Below are 14,713 nucleotides of genomic sequence, written 5' to 3'. Positions count from 1 at the left end.
TCTTCCTTCTCTTTTCATGTAGTTTTCAATTAGCGACTTATACGTACACAGAACTGCAGGAAAGTGAGCTGTTGTTTCTGAGAGCCACATCAGTTAGCCGCAGCTAAATCTGGAGTGCACTCCTATTCGAGTATTTACGGTAAATGCTCCCACACGGAGCAGCTCGTTGCTCTGCTGTTATCAGCTGCTGTTTCAACAAAAACACCATTCAGGGTGAAAATTCAACCGTGGTGTTGTGTCGGGAGATGCAGTGACTTCACCAGCGCAGCGGTGAGTATTATGAATAATACATGTAATCTGTTAAGCTATTAGGAGAGTAAAAGTCCGTTAGCCGCTAGGCTAATTTATGTAGTGCTAATATCATATAGGCTAAAGCTCTTGAGCTAGTGGTGGTAACAAATAAACTAATCTTAACAGTTACCATTAAGAAGAATTTTATGCTTCTGTTAAATGTGATTGCTATTAAGCCGTGTTTTGTGTGGTGGTGAAGTCAATTTAAAGTTAACTTTACTGCATTTAACCAGTCGAAATGATTTAATGAAGGCTAACGTTAGTTACTGTACTTCTGTCTCACACAGAAAACACAGGAGGAGGCATGCGGAGAACATAACCATATTCTTCAGAGGAAAAGAAGAAGGAGGAGACTCTGAATGCAACATGCGTCTTTGTAAAGAGAAACGAACAGAAAAAGTTTCTAACTCTGCCTGTCAGCTCGCTCTGCTCCGTTAAAACTGAATTTACCATACAGAATTGAATACGAGTGCACTCCAGATTTAGCTGCAGCCAGCTGACCGTGTGCTTCTCCCTATACCGCAGTTCTGTGTCCATGCATGCAGCAAACTGAAAGCACTGTCTGTCGGAGCGTCTACGTGAAAAGAGAAGGAAGACATTGCTGGTAGTGTCTTCAGAGTTGTTAAACACCTCAGCGCACTGAAGGAAGCCATCTGACTGTGTGAAGAGCAGCTCGTTTCTGTCTGCAGGCAGAGTAGGCCTAGAGCTCTGATTGATCCACCAATAGGAAAGAAGTTCACCCCTTGAGACACAGCCCCTCCTCATTTGCATAATGAGGCAGAAATGCATACAGAAATGTAAAAAGGACAGGCAGAAATAAATACCATGGGTGAAAATAAATAAGGTAAAAAAATACAAAGGGAGAATAAAACAGACAAAAATATTAAAACACACACAAATAAATACATAAAAAAAATTGTAATTAATAAATAAAGTTGAAGATTATAATGGAGAATAAATAAATAAGGTAATTATAAGAAAGGTGAATAAGTAAAGGCAGTAATTAAAATATATACATTTATGTCTCCTTGTATAATTTAATTACTACCTACATTTATTTATTTACTTTATTTTTTTGTGTATTTAATTGGATGCTTATTTATTTATTGAGCATTTATTTATTTCTGCCTGTGTCAGGATCGGTCTTCCATAGAGACAGCAGTTCATTCACTGAAATGTTTGCAGCTTGTCCTGCAGTGCAAAATGATTTAAATGTGAACTCATTGTGAAACAACTCATCTGTATTCAGTACAGATGATATACTTACCCCGACAAAGTTTCATTGCTCTGTGTCTGGTTTCTCTGTTCAAAACACATCATCATCATCATCATCATCATCAGGTGAAGGCAGAATGTGTTTTCTTACCTTTTTACATTTTTTTACAAAAGGCCTGCTGCCAGAACTACAACCAAAATGGCTCCAACCACCACACCTTCATTAACACCTGTGTCACCAGTTTGACTCCCTGAAACAGAAAAAGATTATTGAAACTAAAGTTTATTGAACTTTCTACTAACCAAACTTCCACGAGTGGACTGACTGATAATTCCTGTAGCATCAACATGTGAGGTTGCAGTCTGTTAATAATGCTAATATGTTCATATTATCAGGTGGGAATCACACCTTCAGTGTCTGTTTCAGGAACTTCTGGAGAGTTTTAGACTTTGTTCACTTTTCTATCTCACAGAGCAGAAACGTGTTCATTTGTACAAACATATGAATCCACAAGGTTTCCTCACATTGATCACTCAGACTCTTTATGGTACTCTAGAGGCCATCTGAATACTGAATATCTTTAATTTCTCACTTACGTCAGGCACCATGTGGTTAAACTTAAAGAGACACACCTTGAATAATTATCGACCATCCTCTTACGTTCCAGTTGTTTCAGAAGTATTAGAACATGTTGTGCCTCAGCAACTCTTTCAGGACCTTTTGTTCCACTGAAACTGCACTCACTAATGTGCTGAATGATTTTCTGCTCACTATGGCTTCTGATTTCTGCTCAGTTTCCTCTGTTACTGGATCTCAGTGCAGCTTTTGATAACACAGATGATTGTATACAGCTAGACAGAGTGATAAAATGAATATGACGGCTTCGGTCTGGTTCTCTAGTGGTTTCCTATAAAAGTATTACATCAGGATGTTCTGATGTAGTACCTCAGGGCTCTGTTCTTCATATAAAATAAAACAATAAATGAATAAACAGATCCAAACACTTGTGAATCAAATAATATAGAAACACACATTGAGACACTGTCAGATAATAAAGGGTTTGATGTATTTGTTTACTAAATTAGTTTGCAGTATCCAAACCACTAGTGAAAAGGTAAAAATGGTTTTAGCAGTAGTTTGTTGTTGTGTAGTTGCAGGAATCTTTTAAATCAGTGCAGACACCAACCTGGTTTATTGGTTTAGTTGACAGATTAGACGTAATACTCACTCAGTTCCCTCAAAGTGGCTCTCCTCCTGTTGCTGCGAGTGCTGACGGTGCAGCTGTAGACCAGATCAGTAACCCTGTCTGAAAGTATCAGAGAGCTGTTGATGTTGTAGAGCAGCTGTTCAGTCTGCTGGACTCTGCTGGTTGTGTTCTTGAAGGCCACGTTGGACGGAGGGCTGGTGGACCAGGTGAGTTCAGGCTCAGGGTAGATCCCCTCTGAGCTGCAGGTGATCCTGTTTTCTTCCTGCTCCATGTCGACTTTATGGACCGGAGCTGCAAAAACAGAGATCCTGATGTGATACGGATGAACTCACTTTCAATTTGACGGCACATATGCTAAATTTAGAAATGTACTGAACATAAAGAAAACACAAGTTGATGGTTTTGTGTATATACTGTGTGTTTCTCGTACCGTCCACTTGTAGGTTGATAAATGACTCCTTGTTGGCAGCGATGGTGCTGGTGTAGCACTTGTATCTCCCCTGGTCCTGAACCTGGACCCCAGTCAGCTGGAGCGAGGCGTTTCCTCCGGAGATCTGGTCCTTGAACAGTGATGTCCTGCCTCTGAAGCGCTGGTCCTGGCGTCCCAGCTGGTCTTGGTTGTGGTAGTAGGAGTGGACAAGAGTGTCTCCTGCTGTCACATGAATCCAGAAGATGACAACATCAGTGCTGCTCTGAAAGCTGCACGGTAAGATGCAGCTCTCCATAAAAACACAGGACACCTCAGCATCTGCAACACATCAGGTACAAACAACATCTTTATTTTGTAAGTTAGGAAACAATAAATGAAGGCTTTAGTTGGTTTACATACACAGATTCAGGGATGGGACCAGGCCAAGTCGTCACATTTGGAGACTTGGTATCAGTTTGTTATGCACTGGGCACCTTTGCGTCATAGTTGAGCGCACTGGGGAAAGCCCTGTAGTTTTTGAACGCTAAAGGTAGGTGTATAATTCAAAACAGTGAAGTCCGAGTAAGGAGACGGTTGGGTGGACGGAAGAGCCAGAAACTGGACTTTCATGTAGGAAACCAGTGTTTGTTTCTCGTGTGAAGCAAAAAGTGTTGCGTAGGTTGTGTAAGTTGCATAAGTTACACATGTGTTTTACCATGAAGAGAGCAAGGGTGTAGATTCCATTTCAACATATCAAGTCTTGGTGTCACCCCCAGGAAATTCATATATACTTTAAATCCTGCATTTCTGGTGAGAGAGGTCAAAAAACTGTGTGGCTCCACGCTCTGCTTGCCTGACTGTCTACTAAGGTAACGTCCCAACGTTCTCGCAAGTGGCCACTGAAGGTGCATGCAGTTAAAGGGAAAAGACGATGACAGTCCTCCATTCCCCAAATATTACCAATGTAATACAAATGCACTCTAAATAATCCACACACATTTTAAGGGCTAGTAATCAAACAATTAACTCCTTGCGCTACTGTAAATATTAACTGCATCAACTTGTAAATACTGTAAATATTCCTTCTGCATAAATTAATCATGTAAATTACTATTCACACATAAATTTAAATTATTTATCACTAAACTGAATTTAGGCTCCTAAATGTCTTTTTATGTGAAGGAAAACACAAAACAGGTATCAGGTGACTATTATAGTGGAATATTAAAGCTGCAAGCAGCTTCAGATAGGCCCTCGCCCCCTGATGAGCGTTGGGGTGTGCTGTGGCTGCGCTGCAGAACCCTTAGCAGCATGGACGTCTTTAGGCCTGTTTTAGGGGGGCTGAAGCTACCCTACCATGGTCCTAGGCCCCCCCCAAATAATGATAAGAAAAATAATTATTAGATTTAGATTTTTTCTTTTAAGTGCAGACATGTACTCCACAAAAAGAAGCAAGAATATTGATAAACACAGAATAATAGACAGAATAATACAAATACAATTTGTATTTACTGGCTTAAAATAATCGTTCTGGTTGTTTCCTCTGCTTCACAATTTAAATCCCTGCTCTGGTCGGGCACCAGGACCCTGAGGGAGGCTGCATTTTATCGCTTTATCCGAGCTGCCGAACAACATTACTACACACCAGTCTATGCTACACACACACAGTGACACACAGAAATGGTGAAGGAAGAATTGATTCAGCGAAGTGAGTGATACAGAGTGAAACTGTAAGTTGTTGTTAGTGACGGGTACTTGCTGAACTCAAGCAACGTTTACTTGAGATAAAGGAAAGAGGATATTTATTGGGCTTTGGAAAACACTAGTGTTGGTAATGTGAACGCCATTAATATAACCTCTATAAAGTCGCCTATTTCTAATCAATATCAGCATGTTGTTGTCAGTGAAAACTAAATGTCATAGTGTTAATGCTGTTGTATATCCTTCATTTACAGACCAGACACATGTATATGATATTTTTGGAGAGAGAGAAGCCGGACATTGGCAGGGATACAGGTCTGTAGTGGTCTACAGGTCTGTAGTGGTCTACAGGTTAGTGGTGGTCTACAGGTTAGTAGTGGGGTACAGGTCAGTGGTGGTCTACAGGTCAGAAGTGGTCTATGGGTCTGTAGTGGGGTACAGGTCAGTGGTGGTCTACAGGTCAGAAGTGGTCTATGGGTCTGTAGTGGTCTACAGGTCAGTGGTGGTCTACAGGTCAGTGGTGGTCTACAGGTCAGTAGTGGTCTACAGGTTAGTAGTGGGGTACAGGTCAGTGGTGGTCTACAGGTCAGAAGTGGTCTATGGGTCTGTAGTGGTCTACAGGTCAGTGGTGGTCTACAGGTCAGTGGTGGGGTACAGGTCAGTGGTGGTCTACAGGTTAGTAGTGGGGTACAGGTCAGTGGTGGTCTACAGGTTAGTAATGGTCTATGGGTCTGTAGTGGTCTACAGGTCAGTGGTGGTCTACAGGTCAGTAGTGGTCTACAGGTTAGTAGTGGGGTACAGGTCAGTGGTGGTCTACAGGTTAGTAATGGTCTATGGGTCTGTAGTGGGGTACAGGTCAGTGGTGTCTACAGGTCAGAAGTGGTCTATGGGTCTGTAGTGGTCTACAGGTCAGTGGTGGTCTACCGGTCAGAAGTGGTCTACAGGTCAGTGGTGGTCTACAGGTTAGTAGTGGGGTACAGGTCAGTGGTGGTCTACAGGTTAGTGGTGGTCTACAGGTCAGTAGTGGTCTACAGGTTAGTAATGGGGTACAGGTCAGTGGTGGTCTACAGGTCAGAAGTGGTCTATGGGTCTGTAGTGGTCTACAGGTCAGTGGTGGTCTACAGGTCAGAAGTGGTCTATGGGTCTGTAGTGGTCTACAGGTCAGTGGTGGTCTACAGGTCAGTGGTGGGGTACAGGTCAGTGGTGGTCTACAGGTCAGTGGTGGTCTACAGGTCAGTGGTGGGGTACAGGTCAGTGGTGGTCTACAGGTTAGTAGTGGGGTACAGGTCAGTGGTGGTCTACAGGTCAGTGGTGGGGTACAGGTCAGTGGTGGTCTACAGGTTAGTAGTGGGGTACAGGTCAGTGGTGGTCTACAGGTTAGTAATGGTCTATGGGTCTGTAGTGGTCTACAGGTCAGTGGTGGTCTACAGGTCAGAAGTGGTCTACAGGTCAGTGGTGGGGTACAGGTCAGTGGTGGTCTACAGGTCAGTGGTGGTCTACAGGTTAGTAATGGTCTATGGGTCTGTAGTGGTCTACAGGTTAGTAGTGGGGTACAGGTCAGTGGTGGTCTACAGGTTAGTAATGGTCTATGGGTCTGTAGTGGTCTACAGGTCAGAAGTGGTCTACAGGTTAGTAGTGGGGTACAGGTTAGTGGTGGTCTACAGGTTAGTAATAATAATAATAATAATAATCCTTATTTGTAGAGCACTTTTCAAAAACAAGTTACAAAGTGCTTTAACAAGTGTAAAGAATAATACAAAGAGCATGAAAATTTAATATAAAATTAGTAAAATACAATAAAATAAAAGGGATAAAATAAAGTCAAATAAGATCGGGAAAAGCTCTCCTATAAAAGTATGTTTTAAGAAGGGACTTAAAAGAGTTCACTGACTCAGCCGACCTGATTTCCTCGGGCAGGCTGTTCCAGAGCCTCGGGGCCCTGACAGCAAACGCTCTGTCCCCTTTAGTTTTCAGTCGAGACTCTGGAACAGACAACAGACCTCTGCCCGAGGATCTCAAGGTACGTGCTGGTGCGTATGGGACTAAAAGGTCAGAAATATAACAAGGCGAGAGGCCATGAAGAGCTTTAAAAGTGATCAATAGAATTTTAAAGTCAATTCTAAAATATACTGGGAGCCAGTGTAATGAAGCTAAAATAGGAGTAATGTGGTCATATTTCTTTGTTCTGGTTAAAAGCCTGGCAGCTGAGTTCTGGACAGTCTGGAGTCGATCAATAGATTTTTGGGTTAAACAGGTGAAAAGGCTGTTGCAATAATCCAGGCGTGATGAGATGAAGGCGTGTAAAATGGTCTCGGTGTCCTTAAAAGTTAACATAGATCGAATTTTAGCTATATTTCTAAGTTGATAAAAACATGATTGAACAAGCTTTGTGGTGTGCTGCTCGAAATTTAAATTACTATCAAACCAAACACCAAGGTTCTTTGCCACAGGCTTAATGTGATTTACTAGGGAACCAGCAGATGGCAGTATTTGATTTGCCATCTGCTGGGACCCGATGACCAGGATTTCTGTTTTGTCTGAGTTCAGCTGGAGGAAATTATTTGACATCCATTTTTTAACTTCACAAAGGCAGTTGTTAAGTGAACTCAGCATTCCAGGGTCTGTGGATCTGACGGGCAAGTATATTTGTGTGTCATCAGCATAAATATGAAAAGAAATGCCATGTTTATGGATAATATGTCCAAGGGGAAGCAGATACAAGGAAAACAAAATGGGTCCTAAGACCGACCCCTGAGGCACACCATATTTAACTGGACAGAATGAAGAGACATAGTTGTTTACAGACACACAAAACTTCCTATTTGACAGGTAGGATGAAAACCATTCTAGGGCCGTACCAGAGATCCCCACCCAGTGCCTCAGTCTGTCTAACATGATGTTGTGATCAATGGTGTCAAAAGCAGCGCTAAGGTCCAGGATACCAGGACTGAGCACATACCTTCATCAGCAGACATTAAAAGGTCATTGGTGACTTTAAGCAGGGCAGTCTCAGTGCTGTGGTACTTCCTAAAACCAGACTGAAACTTTTCAAATATTTTGTTATTTTCCAGTACAGTGAGCAGCTGTTTGGACACAATTCTTTCTAGAATCTTTGCAATAAAAGGCAGTTTTGAAATTGGTCTAAAATTTTGTGGGAGGGAGGGATCTAAACCAGGTTTCTTTAAAAGTGGGTTCACGCAAGCCGTTTTAAAATAATCAGGGACACAACCAGTAGATAGGGAGCTGTTGAAAACAGAGATCAAATGGGGCCCAACAGAATATATACTTTTAGTAAAAATTTTGTAGGTATTATATCAAGTGGGCTGGAGGACACTCTCATTTGTGATATTGTTTTTAAAAGCTCAGACAAGTCGATGGGATAAAACTGGTTAAAACTCTGTTGTTGCTGGTGAGGAACCTCTGAGTAAGAGGCCACGGGGGTAATAGAGGCTCTGATTGACACCACCTTATTGGTAAAATAAGATAAAAACAATTCACAGTCATCATTACTTCCAGCTGAGGCACAAGGAGGGGTTGGGTTTACCAGCTGATCCACAGTCTTAAACAGAAACCTGGGATTGTGTTTATGTGTAGTAATGAGTTCAGAAAAATAGTGTGTTCTCGCATCCTTAACCATTTTATTGTAGTTAATTAATAAATCCTTCAGACTGAGGTAATGGACTTGGAGATTGGATTTTTTCCATCTGCGCTCTGCTTTCCTGCATTCCCTTTTTAGGCTGCGAATGCTGTCATTTATCCAGGGTTGCTTACTAGCTTTAGACGTAGGCCTAACCTTTAGAGGAGCAGTAATATTTAGTGACGACAAGCAGATATGATTGAAGTGATCAACCAGATTGTTGGTGTTGGAATCAGACAGGTGTTGGCTTTGGCTCTGAAAGACTGCGCAAAACTTTGAAACACTTTGTTCATTAAAGATGCGACAACACACGGAGCTTGGTGAGGCGGCATGAGTAACAGGCGAATCGCAGCTAAAAACAATACATCTGTGGTCAGATATGGTCATGTCCACTAATTCCACAGAGGAAATGCTGACACCCAGGGTAAAAACCAAGTCCAGTGTATGACCACGGTTATGTGTTTGCCCTTTGACATGTTGTTTGAAGTTAAAAGAAGTGGCCATATTTAAAAAGTCAGTTGCATTAACATTGGTGGGGTCATCAACATGAATATTAAAATCGCCACAAAGAACAATTCTGTCATAATTTAAAACCAGAGTAGATAAAAATTCAGGAAGTTCTGATAAAAATCCTCCAGGCGGTTTTGGGGGGCGATAAATTATAACAAATATGATAGGTTGCAGCCCTCCAACTTTAAGAGTGAGAACTTCAAAGGAGCTAAATTCATCACAGCGTACTTGATGACATTTAAAATTTTTCCTATACACGCTCACTAGCCCACCACCACGACCACTGACCCTCGGTTGACTAAAGCAATCATATTGAGGCGGACACAGTAGTAGTGGGGTACAGGTCAGTGGTGGTCTACAGGTCAGTGGTGGGGTACAGGTTAGTAGTGGGGTACAGGTCAGTGGTGGTCTACAGGTTAGTAGTGGGGTACAGGTTAGTGGTGGTCTACAGGTTAGTAGTGGGGTACAGGTCAGTGGTGGTCTACAGGTTAGTAGTGGGGTACAGGTCAGTGGTGGTCTACAGGTTAGTAATGGTCTATGGGTCTGTAGTGGTCTACAGGTCAGTGGTGGTCTACAGGTCAGAAGTGGTCTACAGGTCAGAAGTGGTCTACAGGTTAGTAGTGGTCTACAGGTTAGTAGTGGTCTACAGGTTAGTGGTGGTCTACAGGTTAGTAGTGGGGTACAGGTCAGTGGTGGTCTACAGGTTAGTAATGGTCTATGGGTCTGTAGTGGTCTACAGGTCAGTGGTGGTCTACAGGTTAGTAGTGGTCTACAGGTTAGTAGTGGTCTACAGGTCAGTGGTGGTCTACAGGTTAGTAGTGGTCTACAGGTCAGTGGTGGTCTACAGGTTAGTAGTGGTCTACAGGTCTAAGAAAATGTGGGCTGTTTTGTTTTCTTCTATCTACAGCCATTTGTTGGCACATCTCGGCACCAAGGCAGAGTCCAAACTAAATTATTTCATGATGTTTATACTATTTTCTAAATTCTGACCCACTTAACTTTCTGCATTCATCAGCTGTAATAAATTAAATAAACATGTAGATGTTGCCTAAATGTTGGCCAGGCCATACATGAGCATATACTCACAGATATACACACATGACAATATAATAAAATGAAAGCAATCATACATACAGTACATGCATTCATACAAAAAGTAATCATTACTCCAAATATTTTATTCCTTCCACTATCAGGCTATTAAATTCAGAAAGTAGCCACTTTAAATAGGATCTTTATCAACAGCTTAGGTATGCATGTTTGTATGGAAGCCAAACTACAGACCAAAATCACACTCTGATTGAACCAAGTGCAGTAACAGTAATTAGTGTAATTAAATATCATTCTTTGGACCTGCAACTAATTTATTAGATATGAAATGACTTTATCACATTTACATGAGCAGCTGGACAACATTTAATTCACAGCCTACAGAAGAACTCATTCTGGCCTTTTTGGAGGGAATAACATCTTATTAAAGTTTAAAGGATACTGAAAAAAAGTCTCCCTCACACACACATTTCATTTTAAGCAGTTGGTCCGTGTCTGGAGTTGCAGTTGTTAATAAGTAACTGTTGTACAACATCACACTGTCAGACTGCAAAGCTCAGCTTATTTGGCTTGTGTAATATCTTTGTCTTCGCTTCTTTTCTAACGCGGTATAAAGGCTCTGAAGGAAAATCTTCACTCACGTCCTTCTGCAGGAGACAACGTCCAGAGAAAACTCCAGACCACCAGAGACACAGAACAGCCGACCACCATCATCTCCTGGATCCTGAAAAATGAGCAACAAAGTCTGACATGTGGAAGCCAATCATCCTGTTAGCTGCTAGAGAAAACACAGACCTGCTTGGCACCAAACTGTCATAGTTGGGTTTTTTTAGCTTACCTGTACATGTTTGATCTTGCTTGTAACCACTCCTGTTAGTCTCCTGCTGCCTGGTTTGTCTTCACTTCTCTGAAGTCAGTTTCCTGTAAAACATTTGATGGTTCTCATCTGTGAAGATTTGCTGCTTTGAATGATTGTAGATCAATTAAACCTTATGTATAATTCCATGATGTGGTAGTTTTAGACGACTGTTTCATAGGAGGCTTCATTCTTCTGCCATTACCAGGCGAGCAAACAACAAATTAAAGTTCTTCACTTCGGACACATCTTCATTCTGTATGCTTCAACATGGAAATAAATTTTCCATATTATGTTTTCTATGATCCTACATCAACAACATTTCCTTCCTTGTTTAAACAGACTCCTGTATTGGTTATCACTTTAAGGGTACTGGTTTTGTTACTGGTGTTGTAAAATTTTAATCGATACCCCACCCTACAGTTATAGCTGATTTTTTTATGGGTCAATACAAGTAGAGGTAATTTGGCCTACTGTTGCTTTATAGACTTACTTTGGGTAGGCGGGGTTTCTACAACAAAGATTTCTGGGCAGCCCCCAATGTTTCAAGAGGCAAAAGCCCCTGGTTATAACCATCTTACAAATTCCATTTGCAAAATATAAAACATGATTTTACACAAATCAAAGTTCTGTATACTTCTTTATGTCCCATGTACACATTTCCGTTTTTGCTTTAAAGATTTAAGGAGTAAAAATAGACTCTGATTATTCCGAAACCCCATGAACGCAACTTCAGTCACCGCTCACTCCTCCCTAAACACGCTTGTGATGGCAGAAAATTGTTTTCTTCTTATAATCTTTTATGCAAGTACTTATAAGAGTGCTATTTCTCCATTATTATTGTGTCTTACACATTGTTTAATCTTTAACCTGTTTCCAAATTTCACTTCCCTTCTTGCTTCTAATAAACCAGATGACTACTGCTACTAACATTGCTTGTTCTTGTCTTGTTCTTCTTTTACATTTTCAATGTAGTGAGGAAGCGCGCTCTGTAAAGCAGTTTGTCCCTTTGGGCTACTGTAGAAACATGGAGGTGCAACATGGCGACTTCCATGTAAGAGGGCCTGCGGTGAATGTAGATAGAAATGTCTCATTCTAAGGTAATAAAAACATAACGTTCAGTATGTAAGGTCTTTATACACCACTACAAAACATAGTTATGGATATTATATTGCATTTCTCTAAATGTTACACACTGGACCTTTAAGTGAGGAATTCTGTGATTTACAGATAAAGGCAATCTGTTTAAGATTTAAGCAACATGCTGTGTTCAGTTTGCATTATTCTATGAAGTCAAAATATAATACATAATTAATTAGTTTAGTAAATACAAAAAAGTGGAAAAATACCATTTAATAAAGTTTTTATTATTAAATTTATATTGCATCATCACAGAACACATGACTCAAGCCTCACAGATGACAGCAAAATATTTTTCACAGTCAAGTCAAAGAGTCTCAAGAAAATTACGACGTGGGGACAATTTTCATTGTTATAATGATTCTCAAAGATCTCAAAGAGACAGCCTTATCTTTTGAGCCAGAAGCAACAAGTTTATTCAACAATTGGTTTATTGACAAAGGAACAATCAGCAGCTGCACTCAGTCCCAACTTCATTATGTACATCTGTACAATCTATTGTCAAACTGACACAGCTTTTACATGAATTCTACTTTAACTGAAATTATACATAAATATTTTATAAAGCCCTAACAACCACTTTGTAACCTTCATTTGTGCCTTCAAAAAGACCTCTGATACCCAAAGGTTCAAGTTACTTTTGTCTCATCTGAAAACAGTTTTAACAGGAATCAAGTCTTTTTATTCTTTTCTTCTATCTTTTTATTGGATTTAAATATCCTTCATTATGGAAAAAAGTGTGGTATGTCAAGAACATCTAGCATCGAGCAGTAAAAGTAGTTTGACATAATGTAGCACTTCAGAGCTGCACAGTGTGACTTCATTTCACTGCAGCAGTGGGTTGGTGGACATTTGTCAGAAATGTCTTCCTCACACTGACTTTGTCCCTCTTCATTAATTTCTTCAAGTTGATTTTTCTGCAACAAATAAAAAGAATTCACTGTTAAAAAAACTCAAAGTGAAACTAAAGATAATCTTTCATTTGGGAGTCTTCACTATAAAGAACAAAATAAATTCATGCAGCAAACATGAAGCCTTCATTTCATTTTGGTTACATTGTCTTTTTTTATCTTCAGATTACTGAGCCAGAAATTATTTTTAGATTAGATTTGATGTTACACTCTGCTTGTGTCTTATTTAGGTCAACATTTTATTAGAGACAGCAGTTCATAAAAACTGAAAGGTTTATTTTAGTAATTATTGATGAATTACAGCTTGGTCTGCAAAATGATTTAAAGGTGAACTCACTGTGAAAGAACTCTTCTGTATTCAGTACAGACGATATACTTACCGTCACAACTCCGTGTCTGGTCTTCTTTCGCTCTTCCTTTCTGTCCAACACACATCATCATCATCATCATCATCATCATCAGGTGAAGGCAGAATGTGTTTTCTTACCTTTTTATTTTTGTAGTACAGCACAACAAGGCCTGCTGCTAGAACTACAAACAAAATGGCTCCAACCACCAAACATACAATAACACCTGTGACACCAGTTTGACTCCCTGAAACAGAAAAAGATTCAGTTTATTGAACTTTCTACTAACCAAACTTCCACGAGTGGACTGACTGATAATTCCTGTAGCATCAACATGTGAGGTTGCAGTCTGTTAATAATGCTAATATGTTCATGATATCAGGTGGGAATCACACCTTCAGTGTCTGTTTGACAGGCCTCATAAGCAACAAACTGTGATGCACTGTGTGACACCTTTCTATCAGAACCAGCATTAACAATTTGACCTACAGTATCTCGTCTGTTGGATCAGACCACAGGGGCCAGCCTTCTCTTCCCACATTCATCAGTGATTCTCGGCCCTCCGTGACCCTGTAGACACTTTTCCTTCCTTGGATCCTTTCTGAAAGGTTCTGACCACTGCAGACTGTAGTTAACTATCAATGGTCATAATGTTATGGCTGATCGGTTTATGTCTGTAATGTATTTCTTGTCCTGTCCCTCTTTTGAATATTTCTAGCTGTTCAGTCAAAAACAACAAACAGTGGAGGTCAGCATTATGTTTTCATCTGCGTTTACCCTCAGCTGTAGTATGTGAAACACAAACTGGGCTCTTAAACTGATAAACTGCCTCTTTGACCTCTGGTCGAAACCCTGCCCAAATGTTGAACCGGAGATTTTATGCCGATAGTTTAAATAACAGAAACAGTTTTTACTCATTCAGACTTGATGTCACCTTCTATCCTCAGCAGGGTGTTGGTTATGTTTGTCTCCTCGTCATCGCTGAGTTCACAGGTGTATATCCCCTCCTGTTTCAAAGACAAGTCTTGTAGTGTGAGGCTGCCTGACTCAGACACACCCTTCACCTGCTGCCTCCACTCCTCTGAGACTGTGTAGGGGACGCTGGTCCTGGTCCGGTTCAGGATGATCTGACTGCGGTTGAATCTCCAGACGAGGCTGAAGTTGAGAAGGGAAGTGTTTGAGGCAGAGCAGGGGATTGTTGTGTCAGAGCTGGAACCACCGAGAGAAGCTGGAATTATAAAATAAAACAACAAATGAATAAACAGATCAAAATGCCTGTGAATAAAATGATATAGAAACACATATTGAGACACTGTCGGATAATAAAGGGTTTGATGTATTTGTTTACTAAATTAGTTTGCAGTATCTAAACCACTAGTGAAAAGGTAAAAAAGGTTCTTACAGTAGTTTGTTGTTGTGTAGTTGCAGGAATCTTTTA

General features: G+C 40.6%; 1 protein-coding gene and 1 pseudogene across 7 annotated transcripts in view; one reads left to right on the top strand and one right to left on the bottom strand.

Annotated features, from left to right (window-relative positions):
* The window catches only part of LOC119896614, an 858,889-nt pseudogene that overhangs the window by 223,524 nt on the left and 620,652 nt on the right, over positions 1–14,713 (top strand).
* LOC119896776 (CD276 antigen-like) overlaps positions 1–14,713 on the bottom strand; it is a 51,418-nt gene that overhangs the window by 32,462 nt on the left and 4,243 nt on the right. For 2 of the 7 annotated variants that reach the window (XM_038710193.1, XM_038710203.1), the window contains exons 4-6: positions 14,210–14,503; positions 13,416–13,522; positions 12,405–12,934 (exon numbers count right to left, since the gene is read on the bottom strand). In XM_038710193.1, coding sequence (XP_038566121.1) covers positions 12,743–12,934; positions 13,416–13,522; positions 14,210–14,503 — 593 coding nt within the window. In that variant the 3' untranslated portion in view covers positions 12,405–12,742. Of the gene's footprint in view, positions 1–2,735; positions 3,006–3,144; positions 3,463–10,662; positions 10,815–12,404; positions 13,349–13,415; positions 13,523–14,209; positions 14,504–14,713 lie in introns of those variants that run through there. The other 5 variants (XM_038710232.1, XM_038710216.1, XM_038710209.1 and 2 more) reach the window with 5 other exon arrangements.

The sequence above is a fragment of the Micropterus salmoides genome, unplaced genomic scaffold, assembly GCF_014851395.1.
Source record: "Micropterus salmoides isolate LMB-PRFRI ecotype aquatic unplaced genomic scaffold, ASM1485139v1 Ms_hic_scaffold_1, whole genome shotgun sequence".
In the NCBI taxonomy this organism is placed as follows: Eukaryota; Metazoa; Chordata; class Actinopteri; order Centrarchiformes; family Centrarchidae; genus Micropterus; species Micropterus salmoides.
Note: the sequence above shows the minus strand (reverse complement) of the source record. Positions and strands in the feature narration are given on the sequence as shown.